The sequence below is a fragment of the Dermacentor silvarum genome, chromosome 1, assembly GCF_013339745.2.
Source record: "Dermacentor silvarum isolate Dsil-2018 chromosome 1, BIME_Dsil_1.4, whole genome shotgun sequence".
Lineage (NCBI taxonomy): Eukaryota > Metazoa > Arthropoda > Arachnida > Ixodida > Ixodidae > Dermacentor > Dermacentor silvarum.
The window spans coordinates 271,389,030-271,405,720 of record NC_051154.1 but is presented as its reverse complement, the minus strand read 5'-3'; the positions used below and the strand labels follow the sequence as shown (position 1 = coordinate 271,405,720).

Genomic DNA, 16,691 nt, shown 5'->3' with positions numbered 1-16,691 from the left:
GGTTGCAACATGGTCATCGACGGTGACGAAGTCTATTGCTGCAGTCCCATCACAAACTGCATTCGGGAACTCAGACAGCTGGCTAAACCAACCATCAAGTTCCTCGAGTGGTTCATGGCTATCGAGGGGTTCATCGCAATTTTCAAATGACCTTGCACAAGCCTCGCCGGAAACACCGAGTCCACAATGACGGAAGCAATTCTGAATTGTTTCTTTTTTGACGTCATTCCACGATGCATTCAACATCGTTATTGCGCCCAGGAGGTCAGTTTTCAACTCCCGGCCATTGCGAATGTTTAGCAAAAGCCATTGCACAAGGCGTTTTCTATAGCCTGCCTTCAGTGCACGAAGGACACCTTGGTCTAAAGGCTGCAACACCGACGTTGTGTTCGACGGTAGGAAACGAAGCTCGATATTGCTGACACTAACCTTACAATGGTGCGCAGAGCAATTATTATCATCATCAGCCTATATTTAGGTCCATAGCAGAACGAAGGCCTCTACCTGCGATCTCCGAATACCCCTATCTTGTGCTAGCTGATTCCAACTTGCACCAGCAAATCAACAAGTAAGCAGATTTTGCTGCCTTCGCTTACCAGGTCATCATCCCAGGACTTGAGCCAGTTGCCAAAAAGTTTGCTTATCATCCAAGCTTTCCCGTTGGACCTGTGGATCACCAGAACGAAAAGTGCATTCTTTAGGCACCGCGGCAATGTGCTCTTTCCGATCACGAGTGGTCGAAGCTTGGTCGATCGATCGATGTTAGTAGCAAGCAACTCCAATATTCGGGCTTTGTTAACTTTCCCGCCGTGGGACTTGTCCTGGCGACACGCCAGCATTTTGTTCGGCAGCATTTGCCAGAACAAAGCAGTCTTATCGGCATTAAATATATCACGAGGATGGTACCTTGTCATGATGTCGCTCCAATTCTCTTCAATCCACTTGTGCATGCTGCTGACGTCACCGCCCGGTTTTCACCGGTGACAGCCCGGCTGACAATGCTGTGGCGCTCTTTGAAACGCTGCAGCCAACCTGAGCGAGCCGCCTTTGAAGTCGGGTCTGTTCAGAATGAAAGTGAAATCCTTCACTTTCTGTTTTAATTATGGGGCCAGAAATAGGGATGTTCCGCAACCTAACATCAATGAACCACTTATACACTGCTGCCTCCACGTCTTCATATGCAGCCGTGCGTACTCATTGGACGCCGGTAGCACCTGGTCTCTTGTCCAACTTAGCCCTAACGTCGACCTTATTTTTCAATATCATACTCAGCGTGCTTCATGGGATTCTGTACGCTGCGGCGACATCTGACTTCTTTGCTCTGGGTTCAACTCTTCTGTTGATCTCTAGCTTTGTGGATTTTGGCAGGTTCTGCCGTGTCATGGCAGCTATCTCTTACGGAGCGGACAAGCACTGTGTTCCAAGGACGCAACTACGCACATCATGTTGCAACTTAACGAATGACAGAACACTGAGGCAGTCAAGCCAATTGCATGCAGGCACATGTGGCTGTGAGAGAGAGAGAGAGTAGTCGAACCACTTTTTCTAGGGTGTGGCTGTCCGAGGGAGTGAAAGCAGCGTTGCATGCGCGCAGTTGGGCTAAACCACTTTGTCTTTGGGGGAAGGGTGTTGGCGGCTCGCCTGGCCACCGTGCGGGTAAGCCAACTTCTGGGGCAGTGTCGCGCTGCTTGAAGTTCGATATATCAATAGCGGCAGCTATTTTTGTTCGATATAACCGTACTTTTTGCTATATACAGTAAAACCCCGGTGATACAATCACGGCTGGTACGAATTTCGGTGTGTTACGAATTCGTAACATTCCCCGATCGAAATACATTGCTCTTAATACAAAAACATCGGCTGTTACGAACGCGTTGCCGCGCCGCTGCGAATCATACGAACGCGAGAGCGGCGGCGGCGGCCGAACCAGCGGAGCGACCGGAACAGACAAGCCGGCACAGTAGGATCTGGGCGGGATCCATAGTCGCCAAGCAACCAGCTACGTTACGCGGCTGCGCAATCTCTCATTGGTCCCCACGTCGACCGGACCGGATCACATCAGAGCCTAGCTGATGCCTTGACCAGTGAGGATGGCAACAGCCATGACGGCCAAAACGCTTTCTGCACTCGATGTGCTGAGGCGTTCTGTGGTGTGCGAAAACATTCGCGAGATAACGTGCGTGCACTTTTACGCCTTCCAGAAAGCGATCCTTTACGATTTGGGCAAGAAGAAAATACACATACAGTCAAACCTCGTTAATACGTACCCGCTTAATGTGTAAGTCCGGTTTAAACGTAGTCGCGAAGATTCCCCCACCCGGTCCCCATTGAACCCCATGTATTGGCTGACCGCTTAAGCCGTAGTCGCTTGTTGCATTACATACGGTTAGTACGTACCATTTTCTTTGTTTTTATATGTTCACGGGCAGAAAATCGCCAAAATTTCAGTGGCGACGACAGGAGTTGCCGATCAAAGCACGCAAAAGCATGTCCTTCGAGATTGGTAAACTACAATTGTCAGCGTAGTGACGTCACAACATGGCCACGTCGACATATTTTTTGTTCGTACGGTTGTTGCCGATCAAAGGGCGCAAAAGCGTGGCCTTCGAGATTAGCTTCTGGTAGCCCGCAGGAGCTGAGGGTAGGGGAATTCGCTGTCACTTTGGAATCCAATCCAAGCATCGTAACGGCTCAAACGCCACGTTTCTTTATTCTTTTCTTTCATTCTCCCGTGTCCACCAGTGCTAACGGCAGTGGTGGTGTGCTTTTGCGTAGTGTTGTGTGCTTTTACAACGTTCTTTTGCGCGGCGTGTCCTTCTTTTTTTTTGCATTGTTTGGTGCGCGTATTGTGCGATTTAATTTGCACGTGAAAACTGTTATGCCGTATCACGTTTTGAGTGTAAAGGAAAAACTGGAAATCATTCGCACCATTGAAAATGGAGCGAAGAAATCTGCGGTAGCCCGTGAGAAGAACTTGCCTCTGACGACTGTGTGCGGAATATGGAACGCTCGCGAAAAGTTGCGGGGCGGCTCAGGCAGCAATCTGAAGAGGTGCCGCATCAGAGACTCTGCTTTTCCCGAAGTAGAAAAGGCCCTGCTGCTTTGGTTGAAGAAGGCGCGTAGCATGAACCTGCCAGTCAGTGGACCCCTTCTGGCTGAGAAAGCGCTAACTTTCGCAGCTCAGCTGAATTGCACCGGTTTTGCCTGCAGCAACGGCTGGTTGTCGAGATTTAAAGCTCGCTACAGCATAGTGGGGAAAGCTGTTTGCGGTGAGGCTGCTGCAGCGGACAAAGAAGGCGCTGATGAGTGGCAGCACAACGAATTGCAGGAAGCCTTGGCAGCCTACGATGCCGCCGACATTTTCAATTTTGATGAGTCGGCACTTTTCTACTGCCTGCTTCCGGACAGGACATTGGCATTTAAGAATGAAAAGTGCACCGGCGCGAAACATGCCAAAAATCGGGTATCGGTCGCTTTCGGCGTCAACATGACCGGTAGTGAGAAGCTGCCACTGATGGTGATCGGCAGGTACGGAAAACCGCGTTGCTTCAAAGGCGCCCGTTTGCCATCCGATGTCATTTACAAGCACAACAAAAAGGCGTGGATGACTGCTCAGCTGTTCGAGGAGTATGTGCGCCAGCTGGACCGCCGTTTTGCTGCCAAGAAAAGGAATGTCCTGATCGTTCTCGACAATGCGTCGGCGCATGTCGATTTGGACAACCTGACGGCAATTAAGCTGCTCTTTTTGCCCCCGAACACGACAGCGCTCGCCCAGCCCCTCGATCAGGGCATCATCCGCTCAGTGAAGCAGACGTACCGCAAAAATCTGCTACGGAGGATGTTGCTCGTTATGGATAGCGGCAAAACGTACACCATAGACCTACTGGGCGCTGTACACCTACTCGCGCACTCATGGAGGGAGGTCCAGCCGGCAACAATACAGAATTGTTTCGCGCGAGCGCAATTCAAAATACTTGAAGGCGGCGACGACGCGGACGGTGAAGACGCCGAGGACTGCGAGAACCTTTTGGTTGAAGTGCTCGAGCGGCAAGGTGCAGCAGATGAGGAGGTGAACTTCGGCACCTTCGGAGATGTCGACGGCGACGTGACCACCTCCCCGGACTTTTCAGACAGCGACATGTTGCTGCCGTCGCACCTCGTCCAGCTTCAAGCGAAAGTGAGGAGGACAGCGATGTCGAAGTGGACGACGGCCCTTCACTATCCGACGCGGCGCGTGCTGGGGCAGTGATGCGAGCGTTCGCAGAGAAGCGAGGCCTAATGGACAAACTGGCTGCTGGACTTGCTGACTTCGAAGATGCCGTCGTCGCGGCGAGGCCACCACGGCGGCAAGTGAAAATAACTGACTTTTTGCTGCCTGCCAGTGAATAAAGCTAGCGTGCCTGTGTGTGCGTGAGAGTGTGTTTGTGGGGATCGTGGCGTTCTTTTCTGGCTGGTAAGTAGCCGCTAAACCGGCACTGACGGTTAATTCGTACATCGCTTAGTGCGTACCCAAACGTCATTCCCGGCCAACTACGTATTAACGAGGTTTGACTGTAGATAGTAGAACCCCGTTCATACGTTTTTTCAAGGGACCACGAAAAAGAAAGAAAAGGAAGAAGTCGCAGTGTCGCCCGAAAAGCGAAGCAACGATTGCGATAGCAAATTAGTAGACAGCTGTATGAAGTAAGGATAGTAGTTTTATCGGCCGTATAAACTTGTAAGCATAGGCATACTAACTAAATTAACAAGCACGGTGTCATGCGCGCACAGGTAAACACGAACCCATCTCGCTCGATGACAACGTTGGAGTAACGAAGCAGGGCAGCAGCCACTGTATCTTGCTTCAACGCGAGCTAAACATCGAAAGCACAGAGCATACTTAGCTATTCAGCACTAGGTGCACTTTGTCAACATCGCAGATCGTTTTGAAGAAGAGGTCCGTGCGGGCTCGCACTTTGCGCATGTCGCAGATCGCTTCCAAGATACGGCTATATGATGCGGCGGCCGTGCCGTATCGGCAATCTGTCGGTCACTTGTTGCAATGTACAAACTGGCTGCACCACTAACTTTAGATGACCGCCACATTCAAACGCAACGTAAGATGCAGGAAAATTAGATTGGCGACGTGTCAAAGGGAACTTAATACAGTAGAATCTAGCTGATACGTGTTTTCTGGGATCGTAAAAAAAAACTTAAAAAAAAAACGTAAGAACCAGGAAACGCAAGAGCCGAGAAACAGGAAAAATTGAAAAATGGGAGTAGTGTTGAACTGCACCCAATATTTTAATTCTTACGTGTGAAAAAAAGTCGTACTTTCGCCCGAAAGCCAAAGCATCAATTGTGATAGCAAATTAGTAGACAGCTATACAAAGTAAGGATAGTAGTTTTATTGTCAGTATAAACTTGCAAACATTCGCTTATTAACTATATTAACAAGCATGGTGTCAGCGCCCACAGGTAAACATGAACACATCACACTCAATGAGCGCGGACACACGCTGTCAAATGCTGGCGTGAAGAAGCACCATTGCAGAAGCGAGCGAAGTGACCTTCATGCTGTTGTCTATCGCTTCAACGCAAACTGAGCGCCGAGAACACGCAGCACGCACAAAGCTACGAGCCGCCGACGCACCTACACTGACTTGACTCTGCCCCCAACACAGATCGCTTTCAAGATATGGCCCGCGCGACCGCGTGACGCTGCGTAGTACGCAATTGATGCCAGAGTACAACCCCGCCGCTATCCCTCCCCCCTCGCTCCCTCGCCGGTGCCTCGAGCACAACGGAAAAAGGCGCACTCCCTGCTTTTCTTTCTTGCGTGCGCGAGATTTAGACGCGGTGTCGGCTCCCCTCGCACGCTTTCACTCGAATGTAGTACCCGAAATTTGATTACAGTATAGACCACTTATAACGAAACAGTTTATAGTGCAGAACTGGCTACAGCGCGGCCTTTTCTGACTCCCGTTTGCCCTCCCATGGAACTTCCATGTATACACATACCGCTTACATACATACATACATACATACATACATACAGACATACATACATACATACGGAGAGGAGAGCAAGGAGAGAGATGCGGAGGAGGAGGATGAGACTCGGAGCAAATGAACGAACGGAAAAAAAAGAAGTTAAAAAAACAAAAACGAACAAACTCTTCTCCTACCAGAAAATGGGGTTAAGCGAAGCTTATCCTGGGTGCGCCTAAACTAACCATGATGCAACGGCTGCAACAGAGAGAACGACGTCACTGATGGTATGCCCGCAGTCCACGATTGTCGCTTGCGTTCAATGTCTCGAGTTTGCTCGGCGGCGTGGTTAACAGCATTTGCGCTCCATTGTCACTTGCGATTCTAAATTAAATTGCTTCAAAATTAAATCTGTCCATTACATAAGACGATGAATGGCTTATACCCCCTTAAGCAATGGCTCATACTGCCGTATACGTGGCCTCCCCATTCCGACGACAGAAGAGAAGTGAAATTCTACGCTGGAATGATGGGCGGCAACGCAGCCAGCTGTGAAAGCAGACGACAACGATGAACGTGGGAGCAGTTGCACAAGCACATGCCGAGCACTAGTGCAAATCGAGGGCCGCCAATGCCGATGATGATAGTTTTTTGCACATTGATGCCACCGAAATCTGTACCTTATAACAAGCTTCACCTGAAAAAAAAGTGGCAGCAGCGCAATGCGGGCGCGCGGTGGTTGCCTAGGCGACAGAGAAGCCTTTTGCTGGGCTGCTTATTAGTGGTGCGCTTTGCGATGCACGTCGTAAAGTGCAGTTATCGTGTGTGCGATGCTGTCAGTTTAAACAGTGTTCCGCAAATTTAGTTTGGAGCTTTATGTGCACTTGTGAGCTTCCACCATTCCTACCAGTGTGCGCACTTTCAAACTTGGTAGGCATTCACAGTAGTTGCGGCTGATCACCCGAGGAACCAAGCTCTGCTTCATACGCGTTGCTGTCAGTTCAGCCCGTGCATGTGATTGCATGCGCAGTCTCTATGTAATCGTCTACGGGTACGAACATATCAAGGGCGAGCTCCCCGCGACGGCATGCTGCCCGACACCCCCGCCAGCTAGGTCTAACCAGTGCACCTAGTTGGCGACCTAAGTTGTGGTTTGGTGCCGAGTCAACGAAATGCGTTGCAATGGCTGTACGACACATGGAAAGTGGAGAAACCACCTTGGATAACGAAGGTGAGGGCACGGGCAACACTCGAATGGCAGCAACTTGGTCTGCGGTCGCCATGTTTCGACACCTTGCGTGCATACGCCGATCAGTCCGAGAAATCGGATGAGACACTCTACTGCGCCTGAAATTTCGGTCGTCATAGTTTTTTTTTTATCATTATTTTGTCTGCTTCATGCGAAGCGGGTACTTGGACGTTAACCTTTCAATGTTCGTAAATTTAAAGGGATATTTAAACGGATGCAAAACTCCCGGTCGCACGCTTCGATTCTCGGATACGCGCGGCTGCTTAGTCTACATGTTTTGCATATGTGCAGCCCTTGAAAATAGTTGTTTTGGTTATAGTGCGGTACTGCTTATAGTGTGGATATTTGTGACTGGTGACTTACATTATTAATTGTCGGAGTCATGAGGGAGGTAGTGGCCGAATACTGCACCAGGGAGGCCAATTCCTGTTCTGGTGAGGGAGTGACTTTGATGAAGCCTATATTTATGTCCTGCAGTGGACATAAATATAGGCTGATGATGATGATGACTTACATTATAAGCGGTCTACACTGTACAATGGAATCCCAGTAATTCAAAATCTCTTCATTCTAATTGACAGATAACTTGAACTGGTCGGTTGATCCCGACACTGTCACATGTATTTGGATGGGGGGGAAATCCTGCAAGTCTGAACTCTTAAAACCGCGGAGTGGTTATATTGAACTAAATTTCTCACCCTCACAGGCTGACTTTCAGACAAACCTGAGCCAGGAGCCAAAGTCCGATGCTTTGCTAGCCGTCGTAATGATGCACACCATGGAAATTGAGCCTTTTAGCTTTGTGTGATACATTAGGCCCACAGCGCATGCATCACCTCTCCATAGAACTGAAGGTAAAGTTCTGTGCGAGCAACGTTTTAGAATACTGCCATCGTGTGCTGCACTTCAGCGGATAAGCAAACTAATGCTACAGTATTAAGGCATTCCACATCGCCAACGAATGACTAGTGTTAAATGCTGTAGAATTATCTGATAGGCACATACTTCACGGGACACACTAGTGCGATTACCCTTCTCTGTGCATTCCCAGCTCGAATTAGCCGCACTCGCTCAGTGATTTGTAATTTCCAAAACAGCGCTTCCAAAAATGCATGGTAAGGCATTAAGCCTCTTTGATACGATAGTCACCGTCTGATAATTTAGACAGCTTTGAGGGAAGTGTGGATACTTTTTATGCGTTGCTTCAGAATTCATACTCCGTCCCACTCCGCCTGCATGACCGCGGCCGAATTCGGCCATCAAAGGGAACCGAGTCCAACAGAAAAGCGCTTTGATATGTTGATGGCACCTCCTTGAAAGCGATAGTAACTGTCTGCCCAGTTGCTTAGTCGATCCACTCGTAGCCGATCCTAGCCACTAAGTTGTGAAGGGCTGCATTTGCAATTTGTCACGCGAGTTCCATCTGTCTCGTTTTGCTTTTTTATGTGTTAAATTGCAACTTGCTCTTGACTGATTTCTTTGACTGCTATTACATATTTCTATTGGTCACAATCATCAAGCAGCTTCTAACTGCACCAACTCTAGCCTCAATGTCTACATTGAATTGGGCAGTGGTTGAGGCAACTGCCGGACAGTGACTCTTGTGATGCCATTACAGGGCTAATGGAGCATGATCGCCCTCTATTTAAGTTGCATTTGATGGAGATTTGTTGCATTTAGGAGACCATACTTTCTTCAGTCAGCAGCAACAGCCATGACAATGGTCAAAGTACAGATTGACCTGGTCGCATGCAAGCACATGTGCATGTACTCAGCAGCAAGTTAACCAGCTTTCAGGCCACTTGTTGAATACAGACTTATTTTCTGGCAAATTTGATATTTTATGCTCCGTTTATTTGAACTTTTAGGTGGTTCCCACTAATTAGCAGTTTAGGTGGTTCCCGCCGAGTCTTGCAGCCTACAACATGAAGGTGTCAAGTGCACAGTTGCTCAGCATTAATATTCTGGAAAGCAGGAGAAAGGCCAGCAAAAGCGGCTGTGGTGATAGTTTTTTTCTGTGTGAGGAGGAGCCGTAATAGTGCAAGACGTGTTCTTTTGATCTGTGTGAGCTAAACTAGCGTGGCAAGTCTCAAGGTGTCATCGCCTAGCCTTGATGTGAGTTCTGGTCCTTCGTGTGCACTTAGGTGGGGACGGTGATGGACTCACCAGCCGATTTCTACCATGCAAGGGTGCCCAAGAAGGACCGCAAGCTAACTATGGTTGAAGAATTGCTGGCTGATGCAGAGTTCAGACGGTAAGTGATGACAGGATGCAGCTTGGATCCGCGTTGTCATTTGTTATTCATCAGCCCATGAAGGTGTTTATTTTTATGTTTATCAGAAGAAACAATGAAGAGGGCTTTGTTATAAGCAGTGCATTGGCATTGTGTCTCAGTAAAGCTTATTTCGCATGCTCTGACTAGGGCATGGAAAAAAAACTTGTACAGTCGAACCCACTTATAGCAATATTCAAGAGCAGGGGTGCAACAGCTGCGCCAATTGCACCATTTTGATACAATTTCGTATTTTTGCGCCGAGCTGCGCCAAAACCGTGATATACGTTGAAATTGCGCCACGCTGCGCCAAAACGCCTGACCGGCTGCGAAATTTCTCGGTTACGCTAGATTTAGCGGGAAATAAAGGCCGCGTTGGCAACTTGTAGCTTGACACGCCATTACAGTACCAGTAGCGCAGACGAGATCCAAACTGGAATGCCCAGACATGTTGGCATGTTTGGTGGTAGGCGCCAAAGAATATTTTCGCTGCTGGTTGCAGTGCGGCGTGTTGTATATGCAGTAAAATCTCGCGGAGTGCGTGTTGCTTTCAGTAACGAAAGCAGTTCGCCATTGCCGGTTGACTCGACAAGATCCTCGTCGTATTTGTGCACGCGGTCACAAGCGGAGCGGGTACGAATACTCCACACTGGCAGGGGTTCTCAAGCATGTTCATTCCGGGGAACCCTGCTAAGCTCCATGAAGCGCCAAAGAACCCCCCCCCCCCCCCGAATTAACCGAATTAAAATGTCCTAATTAAACTAATGTCGAATTATTCAGAATATCAAGAAAACAATAAATGAATGCTTACTACGTCAACACGCTTTTATTTACTGAATGCATCAGCAAATCTTGTTTCTATTTTGCACAAAAGCAGTGAGGCAGCTGAAATTCTTGTCATCTCATGACTGATTAAGGGGGGGGGGGCTAGCAGCGGCGAAGGCCTCGCAACATCCTTCGCAGCGTGGCCGCGGCGCGCGCCTTCATCTGCAGACACGCTTTTCACTACAGCGCGCACATCCGGTTATTTTTTCGTTAGGGAGCTGGTCACCCACAAATCGTCTGTCCATCGCGATGTAGCCGGTGCTCTTAATCTTTGACATTTTTGCACTGAGTCAATGCGCAACTACTGCTTGCCGCAACCGCTGCTGACAAAACCGCGGCTGTTATTGACGCGATTATGGACGGTGACCTTGCGGTTCAAAAGGCAGGCGGCCGACGCGCTCATAAGTCAAAACAAAACTACCATTTGCTGCAAGAAGTATGGACGAATCCGCAGTCGCTATCGACGCGATCATGTATGGTGACTACGCAGTTATGAAGGCACGCAGCCGACGCGCGCACCGAGTCAAAACAAAACTACTGTTTGCCGCAACCACTGCGGACGAAACTGGTGGCTATCGACGTGATCACAGATGGGCCACTACACACTTATGGAAGCATGCGGCTAGCCGCTAACACGGTGTTAGGCATGGCAATTAACGCACCAATAAGGGCTTTGAGGGCACAAATAAGCACAAAGCATTCCGGCGTTGCTGTCAGTCACGTATGATTGCCGCTGAGGACCATGGCGATGCGGACTGCGCCGCTTCGTTTGTGCTCGCTATCGCCGTTTTTGCTCTTTCTCGGCGCGCATTTGTGGTGCTCTGCGCATTTATTTTTTTATTCCTCCGACGTATACGTCAGTGCGCATGCTATCAGCACCTACCCTATCTACAAACGGGAGAAATGCGCATGTTGGTAAGTTAGGGCCTCCGAAATTCAAGTGTGAAAGCTTAGGCGCGCTGCCCGTTTTCGAAGGTAGGGTGGCTACAAGCTGCTTGCGGATTTATTGCGCAGTTCACGCACTGCCGTTACGCGCTGTAATGTGCTTTTTGACACTCGGGCATGGGTAATGGAAGTTCTGTGGATCGGAGACACCTCTTGTTCGCCGTTTTAGCCACATAATTGGCGAGCGTGGGACCACGGAAAATTTATCAGTGGCTCGTGGAACCCCGAGCAGGGTCCTGCGGAACCCACTTTGAGAACCCATGCTCCACGGGAAACTCGCTTGTACGGTACAGCAATCGACCCAGCACTGACGGCGTGAGCTTTGTAGGCGACGCAATGCACAAAACTTGCAAGGGTTCGGTCGCTGCATGTTTCGACTACTACTGGAACGTCGCAACATATTGTCAGAAAACAAAACAAAAGGGAACCACTCGCGAAGAAATGCATGCGTACTTTCAACGTGTTTGGTGGAAAAAGTTGCGTGCAGTGCACTGCTGGGGCGCGATCGAGGTCGTTGTTCGGAGCACGCGTTCAATTTCGCCGGGCGCAGCCTAGGTCAACCGTGCACGGTGAAACTGAACGCGCGCTGCGAACAACGATCTCCGATCGCGCCTCTGCTCTCACCTACGCTGCCAATGTGAATTACCGTATATACTTGCGTAATGAACGCACTTTTTTCCCCCAGAAATCCACTGCAAAGTTGGGGAGTGCGTTTATTATGCAAGGGGTAAATTTTATGGTGTTTTATAAGTAGGCGTTCTTAGTGAAACTGATCCAAATTTGGAATTTAGTGCTCTAAATCATTTTTTTCCCCGTAACCTGCTCCAAATTTGGATTTTCCTGCTCCAAAAGCAAGATTTTCCTGCTCCAAAAATTGCCCCGAATCCTATTTTGGCTGTTGCACCACTGAAGTGGCACGACAATTTCATTGCTGTAACCGATAATTGTTATAACCGGGTTGCATGAAAAACAGTCAAAATAGGAGGATGGCAGAGCTGTTGTGGGAAAACTGTAATGGCGGGGAGGCCAGTGCCCCTCCCCACTAGCTTCCTCCATCCAGCTGCTGATTGCGCTGACTTGTTTAGCTGCTTAACTCTGCTTCCGGCGCGCTCTGATCGCGTGTAACAAGTCGTGGCTGTCGGCGCTCAAGATTGGTACTGCTAATAAAACCTCGTTAATTTGGATTTCACGGGACCGAAAAAATCTCTGATTTAACTGAATATCGAATTATCGAGGGTATCAAGAAAACAGTGAACAAATGCTTTCTACGTCATCGCGCTAATATTTACAGAATGAATTAGCAGAATCCCGTTTCTATTTTGCACAAAAGCAGTGCGGAAATGCAATTCTCGTCATCTCGTGACTAGTTAGTGCTCGCAGCGGCGAAGACCTCGTGACTTCTTTCCCAGCACGGCTGCAGCGCGCATCTTCATCTGAGACCCGCTTTTCATTACCGCATGCACATCCCGATTATTTTTTAGCCAGTGTCGCCAGGTCGACGTCCATCGCGATGTAGATGGTGCGCTTCATCCTAGACAGCTTTGCACTGAGTAAAAACGAAACTATTCTTTGTCGCAAGCACTGTCGATGCGATCATGGACAGCAGTCTTGCTGTTCTGAAGGCGCACGGCTGACGCATGCACCGTGTCAAAACGTAACTACCGTTTCCTGCAACTGCGGACGAAACCGCGGTCGCTGTCGATGCGATCATGGATGGCAACTACTCAGTTATGAAGGCGCGCTGCCAACACGGTGCTATGCGCGGCAGTAAACGCAAGAATCTTTACAAACGTTCATCGAATTTGTGCCACGTACAATTTCACAAAGTAGACGCAAGACGCCTAAGAAGCCTTGTGAAATGAGGAAATGTTTATTTTGCTCTCTATAATTGGTCGTTCCGGGCTTTTGGTGCATTCATCCAATGTTGTGGCACCAGGAAAGCAGTAGTACCGTATTTACACGATTGTAGGTCGACCCATTTTTTTAAATTTGGCAATCCAATGTTGGGGGGTCGACTTAGAATCGAAACCGAACCGTGTACCGCTAGTAACGGCAAGAGAAACGAGAAATCAGGGGTGCTACGGCGTGGTTACAACTTTGCACCTACGTTTTTATGGTTACAGTAGAAGCGTAGCGTAATAATTTACTGTATTGCATACATTTTGATTGCGCGCACCACCAGCGCACGGCTTTGTGGGGGCATCGATCATGGAAGAGCCGCCGTTTAGGGGGTGTTGGTAGATGGCAGAAGAGCCGCCGTTTGGGGGGTATTGGTAGCTGGCGGAAGAGCCGCCGCCGTTAGGGGGGTATTAGTAGTTGGCGGGAGAGCTTTTCGTTGAGATACGATTGTTTCCGACGGCCGCGCGCATCTGTCACTTCTGCTGTTGTGCTGAATCGTCGCGCCTGTCATGAGTGCCAAGAACTTTCGACGCTCGTTCCCAGCAGTGTTCAAACGGGCTGCTATCCTCCATGTTGAGGAAACTAACAACTGCGCAGCGGGACGCAAGTCTGGAGTCAGTGAACGTGTGGTGCGGCAGTGGCGGCTTCAGCGTGAGAAAATTTGGCCTCTCTGGCTACTGTGTGCGGGTGGGTCCTCTCTGCGTGGGGGGCTGTACCGCGCGATGTCGTGGTGCCGTCGTTCGCGAAGTGTGGACCCACTTTTGATGACGACGCGCTGTGGGACCGCAGCAGCTATGACGGCAGCAGTACCAGTGAGGTCAACTCTAGGGACGATGAGTAGTTTTAGAAACCCCATCAATAAATTTCCCTTGTGTAAAATGCACTCGCGTGGTTTTTCTCCCCCCCCGCCCCCCATTTTTTTTTTTTAGACATGCAATTTTGGGGGGGTCGACCTACATTCGAGTCGACTTACAATCGTGTAAGTACGGTAGTTCCTGTACGAAGCTCCACCGGACGGCATCAGCTGAAAAAAAAGTAAATTACAAGCGTGCGTCATTTTGGCAGTTAGACATTATTGGAATACTGCACGTAGAGGTGAAACATGCGAAAGCGGAAATGGGCGGCATTACAAACAAAAGCAGTTCGCTTTTACATACATGGCGTAGAAAATACCTGACTCCTCCCAAACAATACCTTACAATATGAAAACATCTGACTTCGAAACATTGTCCCACTCCCGGCCATTATATTTTGCACTTTAATAGCACAAATAAATACATAGGCGACTGCGTCTTTCCAAAACAACTAGGCCACAGCCGACGCGGTGGTACGCTACATCCACAGAGATGGCCACAACAGAGGCTCCCAGCCCGACCATGCTAGACGCCGGGGCCATTGTAGTGGGGAAGAGAGTCCGCAGCCATTGAGAGAGGATGACAAAGTCCAGCAGCCCGGAGAGCGCGAGACAGCGACCGACTCTCTGGAGCCAAGGCTGTTGTGGAGCCCTAACTGCTTTGTAAATAAACCCCCTCAGACACCGTAGATAACATACAGAAGTTGACGGTGCAGCAGCTTCTCATTGGTAAACCGGTATCGTTATACCAGGTTCGGCTGTAGTCGCACGTGTAGCAGTGCAAGTTTAGTTCGAATGCTTCACGTGCCTTGGCAACTGTGCAGTTTCACTTACAGCAATGCCCAAACTTGTTTGCTGCTTGAAGATTTCGTGGATTTAGTTATTTTTAAAAAAAGCGTAAGAAAGCTCTGTAAACATTTTTATTTCATTCATTGTTATTTAAAGGGGCCCTGAACCACTTTTTTATCAAAGTGGAGAAAGGCATTTGAAGTGAAAATAGGCTATTTCAGAATCACTTTGCCGCAAAAAGTACTTCAATGCATTCAATAGAAGCGGAGTTATTGGCAATCAAACACCGCCTCCGCTGTGCTCCCCTCCCTCCTTCAATGCCTTGCACTGCAAAAGCTATGGCTGAGTGGGGCGGGGCCACAGCGCTCCGCTTCCGCAACGTCACCATGGCGCACAGTTCAAGTTTCATTTTGGACTTCCAATTCTGGTGCCTACGTAGCGCTAAACGAAAGCCAAACGCGGTTGTCCTCTGCAAGCCACAGTGCGCTTAGCCACTGGACTCGTAGCGGCACCTCGCGGCAACCGCGGTGTAGCCGACCGCAGCGACCAATAGCAGCCGTGTATTGGAGTGTGCTTTATTACGACATAAAGCACACAGAAAAGAGCGAGGATCATGGGGTCTTTTGAAACGAGATCGTTTGAAACAAAGGTGACTTCGCGCTCCGCTTGCGGGTAGGACAGTAGAACTTGGCCGAGATGTTCACAACAGCATATGCTTCCCGCCGACTATGTTACTTCACCAAGCCTGAGGGGTGGTTCAGGGCCCCTTTAAAAGAAGTATTGTCACATCATCGTGACGTTGAATAAAATATGCCAAAGATGTGCGTTAAGTTGACTCTTTAATTAGGCAAACTTGTACCCAGAAAACACGTAACGCTCAGAGCACAACGATAGTAGCGAGCACGATTGTCCACGGGTCAAGTGCATCATGACTCATCGCACATTACAGTATGTACACCACTATTTGCGTCGCACGCACAGTCTGATTATAGACAAGATTTTTTCGCTATAGAATCAGCAGCAACATTCGAGAAAGTTCCCAATACATGAAGGCACATCTTGTGCCGAGTCATAGTTGTAACAATGGTTAGCTCGTGAAAAACGGTCATCAGAAAAAGATAAACAATGTATGCGTGTGAATATGTTTGTTTTGGTATTGAAAGAAATGTTTTAGGTTTTAGACTTGTTCACTGCACAATATAGGAATTAAGCATTGTAAAGGGCACGTGGTGTATGTTTACACATATTAGTAGCTGTATTTTTCATAAGATAGGACACCGTAAACCTGGAAAAGGCTGTAGCTTCAAGCCACTTCTCTGTGCCTTAAGTAGTTGGTTATTGTTTCATAGGCAGGAGTTGCTTTTGTCTGGTTGATGTGTTGTACAATTTCAAAGCAGTGTTTGCATTAGTGTCAAGGAAAGGATAATGAACTGTGAAACAAGAAAGTAGTACTTTGTGGCCAGGATAGTACTATGTGGTAGTGCTTTTTAGCGCTTTTAACATGGGACATAGATGGCTTGAACTACAATAAATTTTTTCTTGTTCACCTGTACAGATTCAACAAGAAGAAATATGGTGAGGCCATGGCCCGGCAGCAGCGATCAGTTTCAAAGAAGGCCTTGAAGCATATGAAGCGGCTGAAAAAGCGAAAGAAATAAAACCTTATGTAAGAACTCTTGCTGTTGTGTGAAAGTTATGCTTGAAATTGTGCCATGGGCTCTGAACACAGTTCGATGCACATTCGGGCATATACTTTTGAACTGGCTGCAAGTTTTTGCCAGTTGGTACAATATGAAATAAGGGGGACACGGTGTGTTGACCCAGATTCATGATAATGTGGACATACCAAGCACTGCTTGAAAAGTCCGCTTGTGCCATCTGACACAAAG

General features: G+C 48.6%; 1 protein-coding gene across 1 annotated transcript in view; it reads left to right on the top strand.

The window, feature by feature from the left end:
- Positions 1-16,480, top strand: part of LOC119437159 (deoxynucleotidyltransferase terminal-interacting protein 2) — a 43,972-nt gene extending 27,492 nt beyond the window's left edge. Inside the window, exons 6-7 of the mRNA XM_037704231.2 lie at positions 9,364-9,473; positions 16,358-16,480. Coding sequence (XP_037560159.1) covers positions 9,364-9,473; positions 16,358-16,460 — 213 coding nt within the window. The 3' untranslated portion in view covers positions 16,461-16,480. The remainder of the gene's footprint in view (positions 1-9,363; positions 9,474-16,357) is intronic.
- The last annotated feature ends 211 nt before the right edge of the window (positions 16,481-16,691 follow it).